General features: G+C 34.3%; 1 protein-coding gene across 1 annotated transcript in view; it reads right to left on the bottom strand.

Annotated features, from left to right (window-relative positions):
• The window catches only part of abcb11a (ATP-binding cassette, sub-family B (MDR/TAP), member 11a), a 60,594-nt gene extending 42,114 nt beyond the window's left edge, over positions 1 to 18,480 (bottom strand). The window contains exons 1-9 of the mRNA XM_056465935.1: positions 18,426 to 18,480; positions 16,212 to 16,344; positions 16,077 to 16,089; positions 14,638 to 14,692; positions 12,664 to 12,905; positions 10,515 to 10,599; positions 9,592 to 9,725; positions 6,212 to 6,383; positions 2,273 to 2,397 (exon numbers count right to left, since the gene is read on the bottom strand). Of these exons, the coding sequence (XP_056321910.1) occupies positions 2,273 to 2,397; positions 6,212 to 6,383; positions 9,592 to 9,725; positions 10,515 to 10,599; positions 12,664 to 12,905; positions 14,638 to 14,692; positions 16,077 to 16,089; positions 16,212 to 16,272 (887 nt within the window). The 5' untranslated portion in view covers positions 16,273 to 16,344; positions 18,426 to 18,480. The remainder of the gene's footprint in view (positions 1 to 2,272; positions 2,398 to 6,211; positions 6,384 to 9,591; positions 9,726 to 10,514; positions 10,600 to 12,663; positions 12,906 to 14,637; positions 14,693 to 16,076; positions 16,090 to 16,211; positions 16,345 to 18,425) is intronic.
• Between the last annotated feature and the right edge of the window lie 6,202 nt (positions 18,481 to 24,682).

Below are 24,682 nucleotides of genomic sequence, written 5' to 3'. Positions count from 1 at the left end.
GTAACGCAGTTTACATAAGCTTCATTTACCGATCGCGGAACAATACGTGACAGCACCGACATTCACAGAGCTGTGACGGTGTCTAGCCGATGAAAGTAAATCCATATGATGGCAAGAATGACGATTTCTTCTACTACCCATATTACAGTGGTCGACAACAAACTTTTTGGTGCATTACTACCACCTCTCGCTCCGGTCGGTGACGTCTCCAACCAATTAGGCTAAACAGGAGAAGTTGGCTTGATGGAAAGATGAATGAGCGAGAGGAGGTTTATATACTGTATATATAGTTTACTGTAGTAAAGGCTAAAGTATACTATGGTAATTACTATTAGTTCATGGTAATTACAAATGATACTACAATATGCAGTGTAACTTATTAATGAAGCGTTGTATGTATATATATATATATATATATATATATATATATATATATATATATATATATATATATATATATATATATATATATATATATATGTATATATATATACATATATATATATATATATATATATATATACATATATATATATACATATATATATATATATATATATATATATATATATATATATATATATATATATATATATATATATATATATATATACATATATACATATATATATATATATATACACATACATACATACATACATACATACACACACATATATATATATATATATATATATATATATATACATACACACACACGCGCGCACACACACACACACACACGCACGCACGCACGCACGCATGCAATATAATGCTCTTTCCTAAATATTTCCCTTTAATATAAATTACTATAGTATTTTAAATGTGTAACACCTGGTTTCATTAGATTGTTTGTTTTTGAGGTTATATATATTATAATTTGTTTCTGTTTAGTACAGTATATTATTTGCAGTGAATAACTGAACTGAACAGTTTTATTGATCACTAAGATATGATCGACTTTATTGATTTAACAAATGCCACAAAAATCACCCTGCACAACTTACTAAAATTTAGATTTTGTAACAACAGTGAACAATTTTTTTGTCATAAGGTCTGGTTTTGTGGTGGCTGTACTCTAAAATTAAATTAATATAATCTTAATATAAGTGATGAAAGATTTTGACATTGTAACAGTAATCAGAGCTACTGTAACATTTGGCTGGCGGAGAAATTAAAATGATCGTGCCCAACTGAGTCTGGTTTCTCTCAAGGTTTTTTTTCTTCACTTTAGCCAATTATTGAAGTTTTTTTTCCCTCTCCGCTGTCGCCACTGGCTTGCATGGTTCGGGATCTGTAGAGCTGCGCATCGTTGGATTTGCTCTTCAGTGTTTGCACTCTCACTAGTGAATATTAAACCACACTGAACTGAGCTAAACTGAACTGAACTTAAACACTGAAAACTGAACTACACTGTTCCTATTTACTGTGACCTTTTATGTGAAGCTGCTTTGACACAATCTGCACTGTAAAAGCGCTATACAAATAAAGGTGAATTGAATTGAATTGAACATCACACCTGCTTGGTATAAATTCTTGAAAATTATTAAGTTGAAAATGTCCATTATAAATTTAAAAGTAATCAAAAGGTAATCAGATGTAATCAGTTACTTTACTTTTATATTGTAATTGAAAAGGTACACTACTCATTACATTTTAAATAGGGTAATTTGTAATCTGTAATCTATTACATTTCCAAAGTAACCTCCCCAAAACTGCTCATCCACCATGGCCAATTTAGTTCATCCAATTTACCTACGTATAGCGCATGTCTTTGTATTGTGGGGGAAACCGGAGCACCCAGAGGAAACCCACGCCAACGAACTCCACACAGAAATCATGCAGAACTGTAATGCAGTTAAAACCTGCCTGGGACTACTTCAGCTGTGTGTTTATCTGAAAATAACTGCACAACTTAAAAAGTTCATTAGCCAATCAGAATCAAGCATTCTACAGCCAGTATTAAACCTACCATTAACTTGAGCAGTGAGCAGCGAATTTGAGCAGCAAATGTGTAACAGCACCAGTTATGATCTTACCATGCAAAATACTTCCTTTTAAAAAGTATTTCATTAATATGCATTGAAAACAACTGTCCTTCCTATTTTTGGGAAATTAACTAATCAAATTAATTAACTTTAAATTAACTTCTCTGTTTCTGATCACTTTTCACTATCTAAATAAACAATTACAGATTAAAGAAAGCTCAATGTTGTGGTTTTCTCACTGAACAGCAGAAGTAAACAGGTTTTTGCACAACCAATTGAAGTACCTCTCGGCCTCTTTGTGTTCTCCTCCGAAAGCGGCCACTGTTCTGATGGAGGACAGGACTTCATCAGCCACCGCTCCGGCTTTAGCATAAGCCTTCAGCTCACGACCCGTGAGCCTCGCCACTGCCTTCAGGACAATACAACACTTTTATTTAGTATACATCTATATGTTTATACTGCTGCGAATATACTTAATCAGTGTTTCTCAACCACGTTCCTGGAGGACTACCAGCTCTGCACATTTTCAATGTCTCCATAACCAAACACACCTGACTCCATGGGCATGAATTTCATTTAACAGTAGGGGGGGCACAATAAATATAACATTTTCTTATGAGCAATTTGTGAAGTGGACACAAGTAATACAGTCAAATTGTACATGTATAAATGTACTTACATATGTCCAGAAGTGTCCATGTTAATTAAGACACTTAAGGATAAATTAGAAATTGATTAATCAAAAAATACAGTGGGGTCAGTTCAGACGTAGCACAGTGCTGATTTAGCAAATGCACAGCTAAACAATAAGCTAATGGTGGCCGCTACAGTAAGTTAACATTATCGTCACAAATAAAACAATGCATTGGGAAACGGTTTTGGTTGGTGTGTTCACTGCAGTGCACTATGCAACAAGCTATTGTAAACAAGCTAACGTTCACTAGATAAGTAATATTTTAATCGCTAATATAGCAGATTCATGGAAAATTACATCTGTAATCAGCATTTTTGACGCAACTAATTTGTGAATGAGTCTGTATCAGCTACATTAAAGACAATCGCTTTGTTTAAAGTGAATAAAGTAGCCTCCTTACTGGAGTTCAACATTAACTGAGTGTATAGGTGAAATGAGCTGGGAAAGCAGGCAGTGGGCTAAACCACTGTGAGGAAGGGGAGGGGAACTCAATTGTTTCTAAATGCATTTGTTGCACTTTTTTTCTACTTCTGCTTTCTACTTATATTTTAGGAATTCATACATTTTAGGTATACATACATATATTTTTCACAATAGATAATGCAATTTTTTTTGGGGGGACAACACTCGGATGGGGGGGGACATCCGTTCCGCCCCCCTCGGGATTTATGCCCATGACTGATTCAGATCATCAGTTCATTAGCAGAGACTGAAAGACCTGTAATGGGTGTAACAGACAAAGGAGACATCCAAAACATGCAGTGTTGGTGGTCCTCCAGAAAGTGGTTGAGAAACACATTTTCTCATCAATATCAGAAAAAATTATATATATATATATATATATATATATATATATATATATATATATATATATATATATATATATATATATATATATATATATACATGTGTGTGTGTGTGTGTGTGTGTGTGTGTGTGTGTGCATATGTGTATGTATATTTATATATATTTGTATAGTTTTTTTATGTAGCTTGTCTGGAATTTGCAATTTCAAAGAATTTCTGACTGGCAAATACTGTAATAACACTCATTTAATTTGGTTTTATGATTAAAATGAAAACAACTTTTCATAATTTAGCTTTTAACATTAAATCACTTTATTAAAAAAAAAAAACTCCCCAAACAACAATACGCCAAATTAATTTAGCATTTTTTTTTATCCTTTTGTCTCCTCAACATTAAAGGCTGATTTGAACCTTCGTCTGGCGCCACAGCGCGCACCTCCGCTAACTGCACATGCACCTCGCAAAACGGACGAGGCTTTTATACTTGACTCGTTTGCCGTAGTGATATTCTTTAAAACGACAGGGGGAGGTCAAATGAAATCCACCGTAAAATCAGACGGATAAACAGAGAAGTCATTCATTAATGAATTAATTACAGATCATTAATATTGTTCAAGATTTTCAAACTAATTATTTTTATTATTTTTATAAGCTATTTTATTGATTAGAAAGATTTTTATAACCATTCAAGATTTCTTTTAAATCAAATTTCATCACTTGCTTTTGTTTATATCCCGGACAGTTCTACCGAGGCCTATTATAGTTTATTAAAATATTAATGACAACAGAACATGGGTTGCTCTAAAATATGTTTTTTATTATGGAAAGTATAAAAGCTAAAAAAAAAAAAAAAAGTATAAAAAGCTAAAAAAAATATATATATAAAAATTAAAAAAAAACTTACTAAAAAATACTGACAGGGTTTTTATATATTTATCCCCCTTCAGAATTCACACATTGCTGTCTGGCTAGTTTCTGTCCTCTACTATATGCTAAAAAGGCAATAATGGTCCAACATTCCTGACCATTATCACCAATAAAGCTCAGAAAAACAGGCCATCAGCATATTGTAGGTTCGATTATTCTTTTCCAGTTATCAAAGAAATAATTTTGTTACTTCATTTTAGTTTTGTAACTATTAAAATGTTTTAAATTTAAAACTATAATATTTACGTCAGTGTAAAACCTATGACTGGTGGAAAAACATATGCTGTATTTGTTTATTAAAACCACATGGGTCTCCACTTTTGCATGGCCTCTCTTTTTGGTTTTAACAAACTTATCCCTCAAGTTTTTCTAAACTTTTTAACAAAAACGTTCTGCTTTCCCATGGCTGTTGCAAGAATTATTAGTCATCTGGTTATCCCTATGATCACGCATGATCAGATCTTTAAGAGATGTCTGCACAGGCGTACCTATTTCAAACAAAATCTCTTCAAAGTGATTCATTTTCAATTCAAATGAAATGCAAACTATTCGCTCGAGTCTCCAAAAATTTTATGCGCTTCACCGGCGGAAATCATGTCATAAACCTCCTCAAACTCCCCTATGACGTCACATTCCCTGTGCACACTCAAGCAAACTAGCGAGCGTTTTCATCCACTCTGGGGTGATTTGGAGTCTTAATTTGGCCATAACAGTGTTTCAGGGAATGGGATGATTTTTGATGACAAATCTTATTTTGACACATATTTTGGGAAAATGCTTTGGAAATTTAAAAAATTTCAACAATGCACTCTAAAATAATAATAATACTAATAATACTAATAATACTAATAATACTAATAATAATAATAATAACAACATTTATTTTTTTATAGCTCCTTTAAAGGGGTGGTCCACTACGATATCATATTTTAAACTTTAGTTGATGTGTAATGTAGCTGTGTGAACATAAACAACATCTCTGAATACCCTCAAAGTTCAATGCAAAGGGAGACATTGGCTTTTACAGAGTTCGCTTAGCAAAGCCTACAACGAAAGAAGTTCGGGGACTACAAAAATCACGTCACACACTCCCAAAGCAAACCTCCGCAAACTCCCCGATGACATCACATTCGCCGTGCACACTCAAGCAGACTAGTGAACGTATAAACTAGCCTTAAAACAAGCCTTTCATTTTTTTTCTACAGTGCATGCAGCATTCAATGCTATAATGTTATACATTTAAAACACTCTGATCCAAATGAAGAATGATCCAAAAATAAAAATAATCCAAAAGTAACTTAAGACGTTTACCCAATTTTATTTTCATTACCCATAATTCAATTATTTTTTTAATTGTGTCCTCATTTACTCACCTGCTATCCATTTCAAAGCAGTTTCTTTCTTCTGTTGAACACAAAAGATGTTTTCAAGAAACCTGTAACCATTGACATCCATATTATTTGTTTTTCCTGCTACAGAAGAATGGTTTTCAGCTTTCCCCAAAATACTGGATCTTCTTTTGTGTTTAACAGAAGAAGAAAAAAGAGGGAGAATAAACAGTGAGTAAATGTTCATTTTTGGGTGAACTATCCCTTTAAGATTAGATTAGATTAGATTAGATTCAACTAAGGTTTTTATTTGGTTTTATTTTATTTATTATTTTATTGGTTTTTATTTGTTTAAGGTTTGTTTAAGGTTTAAGGTTTTTATTTGTGAAGGGATGAATTAAGTGTTTGTAAACCCCACACAATCCTTGATTCTAGCCTCCATTTTGATCTGTCTGTGGTAAAACTGACCATAGCCATGAGTCCTGCGGCGAGGCCTAATAGAGGACTGACTGCGATGACCACCAGCGTCAGCTTCCAGCCGCCGATGAAGCCCACCATGAAGCCGAATATAAACGTGGAGATCCTCTCGATGAAGATGGACACCTGGTCTGCTATAGCGTTGTTGATTTTGTTGATGTCACTGCAAAAAAAAAAAGGTAACAAACATGCGAAATTAAACTAGCATCATGCAAGATGAAATTAGCAAAAATACTTAAAGATGCATTCATTGTGAGATTAATTTTTGATTTTACACACAACATTGTTTGGTTTTTTCTACAGTTCCAACCAAAGTTATTCCTTGTGTGCTGCTGGGGATGTTTTCATCCACTCTGGGGGGATTTTGAGTATTAATTTGGCCTCAACGTTCTCTGTGTTTCAACAGATAGAATGAATTTTGGTGACAAATCTTATTTTCATATATATAGTGGGAAAATGCTTTAACAATAGACTTCAACAATAGATTCTGGTCAAACTTACTACCCTTTTGTTTAGCTGTTTTTGCTCCATTGACCTCCATTATAAAGACATTTTTTGATTGCAAAGCCATGAAAGCATATAATCTTGCACTCTTGATTGTTGGTGGTTTTCCTTGTTGGGAAGAGGTCAAATGTGTCATTTATATTGTTGATCATCAGTTACAGTGCAAAAAAGCTTAGTTTCTGGCTTCAATATGTAGTTTTATGAAGTATAGAGAGTGTGTGTGTGTGTGAATGTGTGTGTGTGTGTGTGTGTGTGTGTAAGAGAGAGCTTTGCGCAATTCTATTCAATTCACCTTTATTTGTATAGCGCTTATACAATGTAGATTGTGTCAAAGCAGCTTCACATAAAGGGTCATAGTAAATAGGAACAGTGTAGTTCAGTTTGTAGTGTTTAAGTTCAGTTCAGTTTAGCTCAGTTCAGTGTGGTTTAATAATCACTGAGAGTCCAAATATTGAAAAGCAAATCCAACGATGCGCAGCTCTACAGATCCTGAACCATGCATGCCAGTGGCGACAGCGGAGAGGAAAAAAAAACTTCACTAATGGCGGAAGTGAAGAAAAAAAACCTTGAGAGAAACCAGGCTCAGTTGGGCACGACCATTTTAATTTCTCCGCTGGCCAAACGTCTTGTGCAGAGCTGCAGTCTCAGCGGCGGAGGCTGGAAGCTGGCCTCAGCGAAGACTCGTCTGTCTCTGGAGCGTCACAGGAATCAGTCTCATGTTCTCCACTCTTCCATGACCATCACAGTAGCTGCTCAGGATACGGCCTGGTCCAGGATATGGAAACCATGAGAGGTTTGCGCACTAATCTTGATATGTCTGTGAAAATCTAAATAAGCAGCTCAGCTCTCAGACCATAGTAAACATAGTAAGTGTATTTATGCACACACACTATAATCTGCTGTTTTACTTCATAGGACTCATATAAAAGCCATAAACCTTTTTGCACTGGTCTGTCTATAGGGTTATTGCTGCCAACTGATGATCAACAGTAAAAATTACGAATTTTAACTCTTCCCAAGAGAGAAAACTACCAACAATCAAGAATACATGAGTATATGGTGTCAAGGCTTTGCAATCAATAAAATGTCATTATAATGAAAGTCAATGGAGCAATAACAGCCACCAGCATAACGAAAAGTTGATACATTTTAACAGTACATAAGGGTTAAAGCAGAACATTTGTGCGTCTCAGAGCAACACTGAACAGAGTGGGCCAATAAATCAATGATCCGCACTGCAAAAAATGCTTTTCTTACTTAGATTTTTGAACTTCAGGGTACCCCCGGGATCCTCCAAATGAAATTCAAGGCTTTTTAAGACCTTTAATACCATTTAAAATGAAATTCAATGCCAGTATGAGGGAAAATGTAAAATCTGTATAAATTTTGAACCCTAGAAAATAAGTGACTGCTTGAATTGAATAAAACATTTTATTTAAATTGTCAGTTATATTGAATACATAGGCAACAGCACACATTTGATTTTTAATAAACAAATAAATTTGAACTTGGTGTTGAACAATATAGCCTTCGCAGCTCTGCTGCCTTGGCTGCAATTTTTTCGCCCAGACTCTCAAGTCCTGTCAACTTCTGCTTGTGGCTTTTTAAAGCCACGAGAAGACAAAATTATTACAAAATTATCACAAAACTAAGTGAGTTTTTCCTTAAAACAGGCAACATAAACTACCAATGGGGTAAGTAAAATAATCTTATGTCAAGCGGAAAAACAAGGTTATTTTAATTTTCACACTTAATTTTGTCATATTACTTCTGAAAACAAGACATCGTGTTTTGCTTGCCTAGAAAATGCTTCTTGATATAAGAATTTATAGATATTTGGACAAGAAACAAGTAAAAAATCTAAGTAAGAAAAGCATTTTTTCAGTGCATTCATATAAAAGCCAAATTCTGAATGAATCAGCCATTTTGAGTGAATCACTTGAATGAATCACTCAAATTTTTTGTTGCCACCTACTGGCAGTTTCTGTCTCGCATTCATTTATCCATAACAGACTTAACCCAGCTAAAACCAGGACAAATAAAACTCTACATCTATTATTTAATTATCTTTACCGAAAAAAGAGATATTACTGTTGTTGTCTGCTGCTGAACACTTACTAGACATCAGCTAATTTGGATTAGCATTTTTTTGTGTACTTAAAAAGCTGAAAACCTGTAGCCATGTACTTCCATAGTTGGAAAAAAACATTACGTTATGGGTGCGTTATGGGTGACGTCACGAATACTACGTCCATATCCTTTATAGTCTATGAAGATGTCTTAATAATAAAACCAGGAAGAAAAAAACAGTTTTGACATTTCCCCGGGGTCGTTTGAATTGTCACATGGACTGCGTCATCAGATTCAGCGCTCCTATTGGTTCTTGTATTCGCACTCATCGCAGCTGTTGTCGCACTGCAGGAAAGTGTCTGAAATCTTCTGACACTGCCAGAACATCATCAGAGGAAAAATCTGATCACAACAGGCATTAAGTGGCTGTCAGTGGACATGTAAAACCAATGATCAAAGATCACAGATTTTAGCTTGGTATTTCAGGAATCTTTTAGAATTTCCCAAATTTGTCTCAGATGACAAAATCGTGGCTGAAATCTCACAGTATGAGCAGGGCTTGTGCTTTCATGTGCTTTCATAAAGCTGGGCCCAGATCTTTAGAGAATAAATTTTTTTTTTTAAAACATACTCTACAATAAGAAACGTTTAACCCTATCCTCCACCAAAAACAAATCTGATAACTGTTGAAGACACCCGTTTTTAGTACCTGAGTTTAATATTTAACACCACTAATCACAGGCTCGTGAACAAAGCTAACAATGGTTTAAGATAACGCAAATAGACTTGGACATTACTCAGACATCCTCGTGTTCAGCTCTCCCACAGAGTTGCAGTCAAACCAGCCGATCTCCATGCGCATGATCTTTCTGAAGTAGGTCTTTCGGATGCGCTGGATCTGCCTGGCAGCTGCAGAAACCCAGAACGTGATCTGAAATCACAGAAAAGCTCATTTAGACTGACAATCTGCAAACCAGAAGAGGTTCTGCTATTAGAAATATGCACTACTTAAACCAGGGGTGCCCAAACTCGGTCCTGGAGGGGCGGTGTCCTGCAGATTTTAGCTCCAACTTAGCCTCAACACACCTGCACAGATGTTTCTAGAAAGCCTATAAGAGCTTGATTAGCTAGCTCAGGTGTGTCTGATTGGGGTGGACATTAAAGTCCGACACCGGACCTCCAGAACTGAGTTTTGGCACCTCTGACTTAAACCCATGGATAAAACAGATGTACAATAAAACTGCATCTGTGATCATAGACAGACATTAACAGTGTTGGGGGTAATGCATTACAAGTAACTCGAATTACATAATACTACTTTAAGTAAAGAGTAAAGTAATGCATGACTTTAAAAAAATTAAGTAATAATATTTGAGTTTTTACAAATGATTTACTTTTAGTAATGAGAATTACATTGTAGTTTAATTAATTAGCTTTTGCAAAAAAAGCTAAAGTAAAATTAACACAGTCACTCAATGAGAGAATGGGACCTTCACAGGAACAGACTGAAACCAAGATGGCAGACAAGAGCAATAGTTACCATAAAAGGTAACCAAGTAATGCAACTAGTTAATTTTTTGGGGAGTAACTTAATATTGTAATGCATTACTTTCTAAAGTAACTTTCCCCAACACTTGTCATTAATAAATGAGACCAGTCTGTCCTTTGAATGATCATGTGCAATAAAGCCTCAAACAAAACAAGAACAAGCTTTTCTGACCTGAAAGTAACTCAGGATAAGAACTCCAACTCCAATTCCAATGTAGTAAAGCGCAAAATTGGTCATTTCAGCCTCAATATCTACACTGTGGAGACAGAGCAGAAATATGTTCAGATATAATGACTTTATATGTCATATTTAGAGGAAACGTATGCAAAAATTGAAATGAGTATATATTCAATGTTTTAATACAGCCTTCTGCTCTTTTCCAAAACCCATTCAGCTATTGTAACTTCTGGGAACAATTTAAATCAAATAAATAAATAAATGAATAAATAAATCAAATAAATAAATAAATAAATCAAATAAATAAATAAATAAATAAATAAATAAATAAATAAATAAATGAATAAATAAATCAAATAAATAAATAAATAAATAAATAAATAAATCAAATAAATAAATAAATAAATAAATGTAAAAAATTTTTTGAATGTACACCCCCTTTTGAAAATTAACATTTTTATCCATTTTCATTTTTCAGTAAAAATATAAATGATTATTTAAGTTATTAATTATACAAGTATAAATATAGACTTTTTTGGTGCATATAAGCAAAATAATTTGATTAGATGGTTATTTTCATTAAAATAAGATTTTGCTCACCTAACGTCTTAAGGAAAAAATATAACAGAATTAAATTCAAATGAGGTGTTGCAAAAAAAAAAAAAGAGAGAAACTACAAGTTTATATTTTTTATGTTTCTATTGATTTTTCCTCTTTATTAATAAAAACAAATGTCCCTAACACACACACATACATAAATAAATTATATTTATTAATTCATTCATTCATTCATTTTTTTTTCGGCTCAGTCCCTTTATTAATCTGGGGTCGCCACAGCGGAATGAACCACCAACTTATCCAGCATATGTTTTACTCAGCGGATGCCCTTCCAGCTGCAACCCATTACTGGGAAATATCCATATATTTAATTCGCCTTTATTTGTATAGCGCTTTTACAATGTAGATTGTGTCAACAATATACACCTATATTTATTATTTATATGTGATAATTATATAAATACTATTTATATTATAGAAATATTACATATGTGTGTGTGTTAATATTTTTATAACATAAATAGTATTTACATAATTATCACATATAATTAATAAATATCATTTAAGAAATACTAAATAAACATAAATAAACAACCCCCCCCCCCCTTTTTGTTTTTCTTTTTTTCTTTTTAAATATTTCCCAAATGATGTTTAACAGAGCAAGGAAATTTTCACAGTATGTCTGATAATATTTTTTCTTCTGGAGAAAGTCTTATTTGCTTTATTTCGGCTAGAATAAAAGCAGTTTTTAATTTTTTATAAAACATTTTAAGGTCAAAATTGTTAGCCCCTTTAAGCTATTTTATTTCAATAGTCTACAGGACAAACCATCATTATACAATAACTTGCCTAATTACCCTAACCTGCCTAGTTAACCTGATTAACCTAGTTAAGCCTTTAAATGTCACTTTAAGCTGAATACTAGTATCTTAAAATATCTAGTCAAATATTATTTACTGTCATCATGGCAAAGACAAAATAAATCAGTTATTAGAAATGAGTTATTAAAACTATTATGTTTAGAAATGTGTTGAAAAAAATCTCTCCGTTAAACAGAAATTGGGGAAAAAATAAAGAGGGGGGCTAATAATTCAGGGGGGCTCATAATTCTGACTTCGACTGTATATTAAAAATTAAAAGTGTTGTTGCTGACCATGTCCATCCCTTTATGACCATAGTGTACCCATCTTCTGATGGCTACTTCCAGCAGGATATCGCACCATGTCATAAAAAATGAATCATCTCAGACTGGTTTCTTGAACATGATTTTGCATCATGGATGTGCAGCCGACAAATCTGCAGCAACTGTGTGATGCTATCATGTCAATATAGATCTCTGAGATCTCTGAGAAATATTTCCAGTACCTTGTTGAATCTATGCAACGAAGGATTGAGCCAGTTCTGAAGGCAAAAGCGGGTGTACTTAATAAAGTGGCCGGTAAGGTGTACCTAATAAAGTGGCCGTTGAGTGTATATTTAAAATCTTAAATAAATCTGATAAAATATCTGAAAACATCAATACGTTTAAATAACCTATAGAATGGGGTGGATGTTTTTGTAGATGGGTTTGTGGGTCTTCACTCACCCACAGTATATGGTGACGTTGTCGGGCCGCTGGACCGCAGAACCGTTCATCCAGCTGATGGTGTTGTTGATGCAGGTTTTGTTAGGGTCTGTGAGCTCCAGAATCTCCACCTCATACTCCACGAATGTGTTGGTCATCATGCCGTACACCAGCAACATGAGAGGGGTCGCAGCGCCATGAACCAGCGAGCAAAAGCTGCCCACAACCATCATCAAGACTTCCTTCCATGTGGAGAAGCGGAACTGGACATTACAGGGAAAAAGTATTAGTTTTTTTCGTTCTTTCATTAATTTTCTTTTGGCTTAGTCCTGATTTATTTATATATATATTACTTCCCTGATTAATCAGGGGTCGCCACAGCAGAATAAACCACCAACTATTCCAGCATGTGTTTTACACAGCACATGCCCTTCTAGCCCAGTACTGGGAAACACCCATACACTCTCACATTCACATACACACTCATACACTACAGTCAATTTAGTTTATTCAATTCAGGAAACCCACACCAACAAGGGGAGAACATGCAAACTCCACACAGAAATGCCAACTGGCCCAGCCAGGACTCGAACCAGCAACCTTCTTGCAGTGAGGTGACATGCTAACCACTGAGCCACCATGCCACCAATGTTATTTTTTATTTTTTGAAATAAAAACATCAGTGGTTTTCATCTATAAAACCTTAGAACAGTTATAATTTCATGCATAATAAATACATTTGCATTTGTTCCTCTAAAAAATGGTAAAAAGTGCTATTTGTAAGTGACAGATCATTTACAACAAAAAAATTTACACACAATATATAATACTACTATAATGCCTACTATTAAACAAACATCACTACTTTTTATACACGTATACACACTTATTTATTTAACAACAAACTTTACATGCCAATTTTCACATAACAGCTGCACATATAACGTTGTGTATAGTAATAAACCTGTACATACTAGGCATGGGCGATGGGCCGGTATAAGATTCTGACCGTGCGATAACCTTGGATAAAAATATTACGGTATGACAGTTTTGTGATTACTGCTGTAAAATTTATTCTTTTTAAATGTAAAAAAATATATATATAATAATAATAATTTTTCCCCTTTGAACACAATATATTTTATTTTGAGAAACATTTAAAATATTTTGGAGCAGGAAACTTGTCAGGCTGAATAATTCAAGTGAATGATTGACTTCTGCTGTCTTCATTGATTTCTGAAACACAGATTTCTTTATAATTTAAAACGGCATCTTTGGATATGTTTTCTGCTGGAGATACTGTTGTCCTAAAAAACTAAAATAAATAATTAAATAAAAAATCTCACAGATACCTTAGGAACGGTATTGCATAAAAAATTGGCGGTTTTAAAACCTTGACTTTTCTAAACCGCGGAAAACGGTTATCATGTCATGCCTAGTGCATACACCTGTCAGTTTGTACATTTGCATTCACTACTTACTTCTATTGTAATTAAATATATTTATTATCTGGTTTTTTGTCCTGCCTCTGTCATTCTGTTGCACTGTAGAAGCTCTGTCACGAAAACAAATTCCTCGTATGTGTAAACATACCTGGCAATAATGCATATGTTTTACACAGCCGATGCCATTCCAGCTGCAACCCATCACTCATACACTCTTGCATTCACACATACACTACAACCAATTTATTTTACCCAATTCACCTATAGCGCATGTGTTTGGAATGTGGGGGAAACCGAAGCACCCGGAGGAAACCCACACAAACATGGGGAGAACATGCAAACTCCACACAGAAATGCCAACTGGCCTAGCCAGGACTCAAACCAGCAACCTTCTTGCTGTGGGGCGATCCACTGCGCCCCCATTCTGCCCAATTTCAGTTCAGTTGTTGAAAACACTTTTTAAATATTTATTACATTTTAATTATTTCATCATTCAATATACTGAGCTAGGTAATAAAATAAAATGGTAGAGTACTATTGAGGTGCTTACCAGCTGAAAGAATCCGACGGTCGGTGCGTTCTCTTTTTTTTTTACTTCGCCATTCCTTCAAACACAGAAATAATTTAGAAACTGTAGCTGTATTGAAACTTAAATCAGATTTTTATTGATATTTTGGTCTGGCTAAAATTAATTTTACAATTTTACACTTATATTAGTGCTGTCAAATGATTAATAGTTAATTGGTTCTGGAATCTGATTTGCTGATAGTCGTGCGATATTCTGAAATAACAGCACTCGTACAGCCTCTTCACCCTTGTGTATTACTCCGCCCACATGACCAGCAGAGGAATAGACTCACTACAGTTTGACAAATATTGCAGCTGTTGGACAACATAATGTACTTGTGAGGCTTTGTTAGACAAAAATGTAGTTGTTTAGATTGCAACTATGCAGTTTATTTATAAGGATAGTGATATTTTAAATATTAATCATTTCTGAGAGACAGCGCATTGGTGGCCATCAGCCTGTCTTTGAGCAGAGCAAAGAAATTGATGGTTGACTGCAACAAGATGGCAACAGAGACTGCATAATGAGTCTTTAGGGGAGAAAAATTGAACATTTTCTTTTGCTATTTCATACTACAGCTGATCAAATCATTATAAAACAGGTATCAAAAACCTGTACATTATATAACATGTATAAAAAAGGAGATCCTAAAATGTGGAACGACCTACCTATGTTCATTAGAACAATTTCCAATGAATCTTTGTTCAGAGGGAAACTTAAACTACACCTCCTAGCAAGAGCTTTTAAATTGGGAGAAAATTGATCCTATTGTACCCATCTGGTGTCTTGTTATAAATCGTTGATGCTGTGTGTTATGTTAGATGTATTCTATGTTGTTTTATCTTTTGCTGTCTATATTCGATAATTTGCTTTTAGGTTTGTACAGCACAATGGTCAACAACTGTTGTTTTATTGTGCAATATGAATAAATAAACTAACTTACTAGGTAAGTGATATTCTAAGTCGATCTCTATTTTGTTTGTTGCAGTGCTGTATTTACAGTATACTATAGTAACAGGGGCGCCGCCGGGGGGGTGGATGGGGGAGTTAGGACGATTCTAAGGGCCCACGCATTTTGGGGACCCCAAAGATGTTATTAATAATGATTGCATCTTTAGTGATTTTCAACTAATTACGCTGTCTTGTCCCAATACAAGGATTTAGAGGGTTTTGCATAAAAAGCAGAAGTGGATTTAGATGGTTTTGACGAAAAGAAAATCTACCTTGTTAAAAACCAAAGAATTGTCTAAAGTGACATTTATCAAAAAAGGTATTTTATTTACTAGCTAATAACCTGCAACCTTTACAAGAAAAGAGGTCTGATGGATTTAGAGGGCTTTGCATCTGAACTCTTCATTTGTCATATTATGCATAAACAATACAGAATTATTATAACAAAATCAGTAAACAAAAGTACTTACTTTAGGTCAGCATCTGTTGTGAAAAATGTGCAACAGAATATTAATTTCACTCAGTAAAAGTTTTTTTTTAATTACACACTTCAATTGTGAGTCTTTTAAAAAGCATCTAGTGCAAACAATATATAATATTCATACCTTCAGCGTTGTATATGACTTCGCTGTCCTCTGGAGAGTTTCCACTTTTATTCTTCATCATTCTTCACTGTCAGTTTGCATCTGAAATGTGATGTTCAGTGATTGTCCTTTCAGTGAAAAACTTTAATCCGATCTGTAATACATTATACACAAGTAAGCAATTGTGAAATGTTTTTTTTCAAATTTGATCTTAGTCACTCCGTCTGTGTGTTGCAGTAACCTTTCCCCTGATATTATTATTCTGCCACTTCATTCATTCATTTTCCTTTGGCTTAGTCCCTTATTTAACTGGAGTCACCACAGTGGAATAAACCACCAACTTTTCCAGCATATGTTTTACGCGGCGGATGCCCTTCCAGCCGCAAACCAGTACTGGGAAACACCCATAGACTCTCTCATTCACACACACACATACACTACAGCTAATTTAGTTAATCCAATTCACCTATAGCGTATGACTATGGATTGTGAGGGAAACCGGAGCACCCGGGGGAAACCCATGCCAACACAGGGAGAACATGCAAACTCCACACAGAAATGCCAACTGGCCCAGCTGAGGCTCAAACCAGCGACCTTCTTGCTGTGAGGCGATAGTGCTAAACACTGAGCCACAGTCCTGCCTTATTCTGTTAACTGAATATTCAAAATCATTTTCAATTATTTACAGGGTTCTTACTCCTTTTCCAAATTTAATTCAAGCACTTTCAGGCATGTTTAAACATTTCCAGAACTTTGCAAGTGTGGAAAATTACATATTGACATATTTACAATAAGTCATCTTTCATCTTCGATTTATATAGCCACAGCCATTTCACTCTGCAGCCCAAAACCGGCTACTCACTGAAGCTAAGCAGCTTGTATATGTATATACATATATACATATATACATATACATATATACATATATATATATATATATATATATACAATTATACTCAAGCAAAATAAATTACAACCTACAAAATTTCAACAAAATTTTCCATTTTTTGCTTCTCTTGATTTTTCCTCTGTTTTTAAATTTGTATTTAATATTTTTCTATAACATATAAATTTGGTTGTACAATTTTTTTGTGATTGTGATGAGGTCACACTTTATTTTGATGGTCCGTTTGTTGAATATAAGTTACTAAGTTACATCTACATGCCAACTAATTCTCATTTAGATTATAAGTAGACTGTCAGGTTGAGGTTAGGATTAGGGTTAGTGTAAATTGACATGTACTTGCAAAGTTTCTTATAGTCAGTTAAATGTTTGTTGAAGGAGCAGTATCAACAGATTTTAGCAGACAGTCTACTAATACTCAAATGGACCATCAAAATAAAGTGTTACCAAATCTAAATTAAAAGATATATATATATATATATATATATATATATATATATATATATATATATATATATATATATATATATATATATATATAAAGTATTACCTTAGGTTGATTTATTTTTATTTTTAGTTATTTAAATGCTTTTTTATATATTTACTTTTTTATTACAATTTAAACGAAGTGATAATGAGAAATATTTCCAAATTTAATTTGGATCCTCTGTTAATTATTGTTTAGTTGTAAATAATTGTCAACTTTACATCCCATTTTGAAGTAAAAAAACAGTTACATCACTGTCTATATAAAGTTTCCTTTTAATAGCTGTTTTTAAATGTGTTCATATATATTTTACATATTTAATTTATTTTATTGAAGTTAAAACTAAATGACAATCAGAATTAAATAACAGCTTTTTTTTAATATTTAAAAAATTCAATTAAATTCATTGTTACTTGTTATTAATTAATTACCTTTTTTATAATCATTTCATTGAGATGTAACAAAAATATAACAACATAATTAACAATGCAATTGTATTTACATGTTTTCATTTGAAAAGAAAGACAAACAAACAAACAAACAAACAAACAAAAACAGTGATAATAATTATAAAGAAAGAAAGATTTGTTTTGGAGCTACCTCAAAACGTATTCTCTACTCTAGAGCTATTTTTTGTAACTCTATTGCTTTTTTTTCAGAAATTGCTCAAAATTAAATGCACATTGTAAGCAAAAATGTCCAGAGTTCATGTTTTAAAAATTAGAGCTTTAAAAAAAACACTGCTTATGATCCTAATTTACAATCACACCATTTAAATGTAATAATCTTTTACATGACATAAAGAAACACTATGAATACTATTTCAGTCAAGGAAAGAAGATACCTGTGGAGATGATCTGCTCTGGCTGGCGTGGGTCTCCGCTATCAGTCAGTTCTTCCGCACCTCCAGCATTATATATCTTCCCCTTTATTAGACTGATAACACTTTACCTGATTTCAGCCTGACAGGTCAAGGTGTGCTCAGGCTGTCCTCCACAATAAACACAGCATTCAGAGGAGTCTGAGGACACTGTAGGTGAACAGGAGGAAAGAAATATATAACAACGATAGTTGATCATCATATTTATCCAGTTGACTGATTATGTTAAGATTTGCAAGCCTTTTTTTGTATTAAAAGCTTTCGGAAACATATTTTTAATATGCAACTGAGGGATTGTTTAAATAAATATGAGCTAATTTGCATATAACATTCGAGCACAACCAAATCAGGGTCAAAATTTTTACCTGTTTTAAAGGGGGGGGATATATTTATATATTTTCTATGTGATGCCGTACAATAATATTATATTTAATATATATTATTATATTTAATATTATATTTAATATTAATATAATAATATTACAGTCAGAATTATTAGCCCCCCTTTTATTTATTTTTTTTAAATATTTCCCAAATGATGTTTAACAGAGGAAGGAAATTTTCACAGTATGTCTGATAATATTTTTTCTTCTGGAGAAAGTCTTATTTGTTTTATTTTGGCTAGAATAAAAGCAGTTTTAATTTTTTTTAAACCATTTTAAGGTCAAAATTATTAACCCCTTTTAAGCTATTTTTTTCGATGTCTACAGAACAAACCGCCATTATACAATACCTTGCCTAATTACCCTAACCTGCCTAGTTAACCTAATTAACCTAGTTAAGCCTTTAAATGTCACTTTAAGCTGTATAGAAGTGTCTTGAAAAATATTTAGTAAACTGGAAACTGGAAACAATAATAAAAGTTCATGGTGAAAATATGTGTACATTCTGATAAATATGCTAGGGGAAAATAATAAATGCATTTTTAATTAAGAGGAGAAATCAAAAGGATGACGATAATACAGTGTTATTTATTCATTCATTTTCTTTTCGGCTTAGTCACCTAATTAATCTGGGGTTGACAGTGGAATGAACTTATCCAACACGTTTTACGCATGTTTTACACACAAATAGCGCATGTCTTTGGACTTGTGGGGGAAACCGGAGCACCCCAAGGAAACCCATGCGAACACGGGGAGAACATGCAAACTGACCCAGCCGAGGCTCGAATCATCTACCTTCTTGCTGTGAGGCAACAGTACTACCCACTGCGCCACCATGCTGCCCAATATAATGTTATATTAAATATTAAGGTATTACAAATATTAAGGGATTTAGTTAGTGAATTTAACCTCACTTGAGTTTTAATGTATTTTCTTTCTATCCCTAAATGACCACACTCTTATTTTAAAGGGCACCCATTTGACCCTTTTTTCAAGATTTAAGATAAGTCTTTTGTGTCTCCAGAATGTGTCCCATCAGAAACACCCATCAGATTCTTTATTATACCTTACAGAATAGTGGGATTTTCTGCTCTGAACACAATGTAGCTGTTTTTGTGGCCTGTGCCTTTAATGCTAGTTCTCCCCGCCCACCGTTCCCACATGCCTGTCAGAGTGTGCCACAGCACAGTCTATATGTGGTGATATAGATGGTAAAATCGCTGTAATTCATTAAAACATGCACTGCTTTAAAAATGTGTTAAACTTGTAAAACTCATTCTTGATCACATTTGATGATGATTGATGATCACAGAGCGCTGAACAGATCTTTTAATCCCAGTTGCTTTGCACATGCCCTGTCTTGTTGATATTTATTATAGGTGTTAATACATACGTGAGACATTTTAATACGCGGCTGTCAATGAATTTGGTGGGTGGGGAAACCACACTCCTACATCACGTTGTGGTTGGCCTCAAAATGGGAGGGATTTGGATCCAATTTTAATGTCAGGAAATGAAAGAAAAGAGTTTTGTTGTGTTTCTATCACTCCAACATGGCTGTGGACACACTATACCTACTGTACACACAGTTCTGTCCAAACAGCTCACAAAAGATGATTTTCATCATAGGTGCCCTTTAATAAAAAAAAAAAACATGTTTTGTTTATATATATTGTCTATATTCACTGAGAAGTTGCTAAAATTATTCAATTTCAAAGGGAGAAACAAATAATTTTGAGAAAAGGTAAAATTAGTAGTACTTCTGTAAAGTAAACTGTAATCATTTATGTTTGGAATGTCTGTACAGGGCAACATGGTGGCTCAGTGGTTAGAACTATTGCCTCACAGCAAGAAGGTTGCTGGTTCGAGTCCCAGCTGGGTCAGTTGGTATTTCTGTGTGGAGTTTGCATTTTCTACATTTGTTGGCGTGGGTTTCCCCCACAGTCCAAAGACGTGTGGTATAGGTCAATTGAATAAACTAAACTGGCCGTAGTGTATGAGTGTGGATGGATGTTTCCCTGTACTGGGTTGCGACTGGAAGGGCATCCGTAAATATGTAAAACATATGCTGGAATAGTTGACGGTTCATTCCGCTGTGGTGACCCCTGATGAATAAAGGGACTAAGCCGAAAAGAAAATGAATAAATGAATGAATAATGTCTGCACATTTTGGGATATTCTAATAATATAATCTAATTCTGTTTGTTCTGTAACATCAAATTTAGCACTTTTGCAGGTGTCGTTCATCAGTTAATTGTGAATAAAGAGTAGATTTAATATAAGTAAGGCTTCAGCCTACACCTTTTTTGGCTAAATATTTAATTATTAATTGTATGGTGGGGGTGGCACGGTGGCTTAGCGGTTAGCACTGCTGGGTCAGTTGGTATTTCTGTATGGAATTTGGATGTTCTTCCTGTGTTGGTGTGGGTTTCCTCCGGGTGCTCCGGTTTCCCCCACAGTCCAAACACAATGTGAGAGTTTATGGATGTTTCCGAGTTCTGGGTTGTGGTTGAAAGAACACGCACTGCATATAACATATGTTGGAATCGTTGGCGGTTCATTCCGCTGTGGTGATCTCTGAAATAGAGACTAAGCTGAAGGTAAACGAAAGAATGAAAGTATTGTGGCGAGAACCTAAATAAAAGTAATTGAATTAAATCTGACAATAAAAAGACAAAAAAGAAATGTAAAAAATTGTGTTTGGGATGTTTTCGTTACATCTGATAAAAAAATAATAAATTATGAAAAGCCAAAAATTTGTAAACTGACATTTGTGCTTCACCTGAACAGAGTGAATGAGTACCTCGTATTATCAGTAACTGATTAAATCACACCGAGTTCATGGAGGATTATTAACGTCATCTCATAGACGACATCAGTTATAAATTGAGTTGAATGACCGCTGGGTGTTTGCTTGTTGTTAATATGTAAAAAATGCAAAATTAAGTCAAAAATCTGGGTAACACTTTATTTTGATGGTCCATTTGAGTATTAGTAGACAGTGTGTTTAATATCTGTTGATACTGCTGCTTCAACAGACATTTAACTGACTATAAGAAACTTTGCAAGCACATGTCAATTTACACTAACCCCAACAGTCTACTTATAATCTAATGAGAATTAGTCGGCATGTAGATGCCATGTAACTTATATTCAACAAACAGACCATCAAAATAAAGTGTGACCAAAAAGATACTTTTATAATGGTAAAAAGTTGTAGAAATTTCTTTTTATAGTCCCTCTACCTCACATTTAATCATCTATATTACTTGTTTCTTTCTGTGCATGTAATTGTAATTGTTCAATGTACGATGATTATGTAAGATTCAATTCTATCAGCCCAACGAATCCACTGAATGGTCGAAGGTTAAATGCGTGTGAGCCTTTTTAGAGCTTCTGAAAAAAATTTGGTTATTTATTAGAATTTATTTATATTTCTTTCAATCTGACTCCAGTTTTAAGTGACCATCAAATTTAGACAATATTTCTAATTAGGAATGGGTCACATTTGCCGTTCATGAATCAATTTAGGCCCCGTTTACACTAGTACGTTTTAGTTTTAAAACTGAGTTTTAGAATAAGAAACGATCTGCGTCCAACGCACCTACAGTAGCGTTTCTGAAAAGATCTCCGTCCAGACTATCACATTGTTATATGTATATGTATAGACATCACATGACCACACACACACTCTGGCATGCACTGCAGTGTATGTGGGCGTCTGAGCTCCAGACAGTCAGCCGGTGCTTTGAACACATCTACCCATGTGAGAGCTGTGCACATCGGACTGTTCGTCAAGGATCTTCCGCTGGATCTCATCTCACTATATTTGTTAAACGTGATATTTAATTTATCTTGTCGATTTCTGACAACATATTCCCAGACTTTGGTCTTCTGAATCTTTTACTTGATCTTAGGTAACGTGTTTTGGCTGAGCGCAAAGAGAAGTTAATATATTAATTAATGTAACCACGTTCGAATGATTGCTTGCATTTATTTCCTATATTGTATAAACTTATTGTATGTTATACTTTTATAATGGCCATTATTAATTATTAAAACTGATATTCAGCGAAAGAGAGGGTATGTTTTGTACTTTCAATGATAATGAAAGGAGGCAGTGATGTTAAAGGCTCCGTTTTGTTTTAAATATGCATACAGTGAAGATGATGCTCAAATAAATATGCAGCTACACGACACCTCAACATTTTAGTGTCTGTTAAGGTAATATTAAAATGAAAGTAGACAGTTCCTCATATCATGTTTTCATTTTATTGTTAAGAAAATAAAACAACATAACCTGCAGGGTGATGCGAATGACGTTATAAAGTATCCTACACTGTTCCCTTTAAAGATTTACCCGACGTGTCCTCGGGAGTTTGTTTTCAACATCAAACTTGCGAAGTCTGAACTTACAAGGAGAGGATGCAAGACTGAACTTCGTGTAGGCTACTTAATATTGAGGAAAAAGCCCCAGTCAGATTTTTGTCTCGTTTTCCCCCATCCACACTAACACAGAGCAGCAGCGTTTTAAAATGAAAACGGCCTCTTCAGCGTTTTCAAAAAGCTCTGTTTTTGGTACTCGAAAACTCCGGGGTGGTGTGGGCGCATGGCTTAACCGTAGCAAAACTTATGCGTTTTAAAACTAAAACGTAATAGTGTAAACGCAGCCTGAGACATTTATTCTTTAAACACCCTATGAGAGCAATGAATAGTTATTTTGTTAAAGTTAACCAGAGACTTAAAGATTTACTCGTCTGTTGAGATTTAATCAAAATTGATCAAAGATAGTGACAAAACCTTGATAACTAATCACACCTGAGTAGTTATCAATACCAGAGGGGAAGGAAAGTTCAGGAAAGAGGGGAAAAAAGGTGTCAAAGTCTATCCCGAGCCTTTTTCTTCAGATTCCACAGTTTTTGTTGCTTATTTACAAGGCACATTTAATCCATCCCTACAGTTGAAAGACAAACAAATACGTTTCTTATCATATAATATTTTATATATTTTAAAATGTATACATATATGTGTATATTATGAAATGTTTTAGTCCCAGTAGCACTTCAAATAATCATTCATTCATTTTCCTTCAGCTTAGTCCCTTTGTTAATCTGGGGTAACCACAGCAGAATGAATCGCCAACTATTCCAGCATATGTTTTACGCAGCGGATGCCCTTCCAGCCACAACCCATCACTGGGGAACGTCCATACACTCTTGCATTCACACACATACACTACAGACAATTTAGCTTACCCAATTCACCTATAGCGCATGTCTTTGGACTTGTGGGGGAAACCGGAGCACCCGGAGGAAACCCACACGATCACGGGGAGAACATGCAAACTCCACACAGAAATGCCAAATGACCCAGCCGAGGCTCGAACCAGCGAACTTCTTGCTGTGAGGCGATCGTGCTACCCACTGCGCCACCGTGACGCCCTCAAATAATTGTAATTATTTTAAATAATTCTGTATCTAAACTTATCTACACTACTGTCAAATTGATACTGAATTAATAAACGTTTCATGCATGATCTTAAAGGTTTAATATTCCAACGGTCATTCAACCCTACTGGTGACATGTCATCTCAAAGACAATATAAATAATCAATAACTGATTGCAAAATCTCATTTAGGGATTATAAAAGGGTTAAAGGCTAGACGTCTAAGGTTGGTACACTGTAAAACCCAACAGTCTACATTATCAAATGAAATGAGTATAGTTAACTCAAAATTGACTGAAAGTTAATTCTACTCATTTAAAAAGAGTTGTGAACTCAGTGCTGAAGGTAATGAGTTAATTAAATAGCTCATTACCTTACAGTACTCATTTAGA

This window comes from Danio aesculapii, chromosome 9, assembly GCF_903798145.1.
Source record: "Danio aesculapii chromosome 9, fDanAes4.1, whole genome shotgun sequence".
NCBI classification, from domain to species: domain Eukaryota; kingdom Metazoa; phylum Chordata; class Actinopteri; order Cypriniformes; family Danionidae; genus Danio; species Danio aesculapii.
This window is presented reverse-complemented; position numbering and strand designations above follow the sequence as displayed.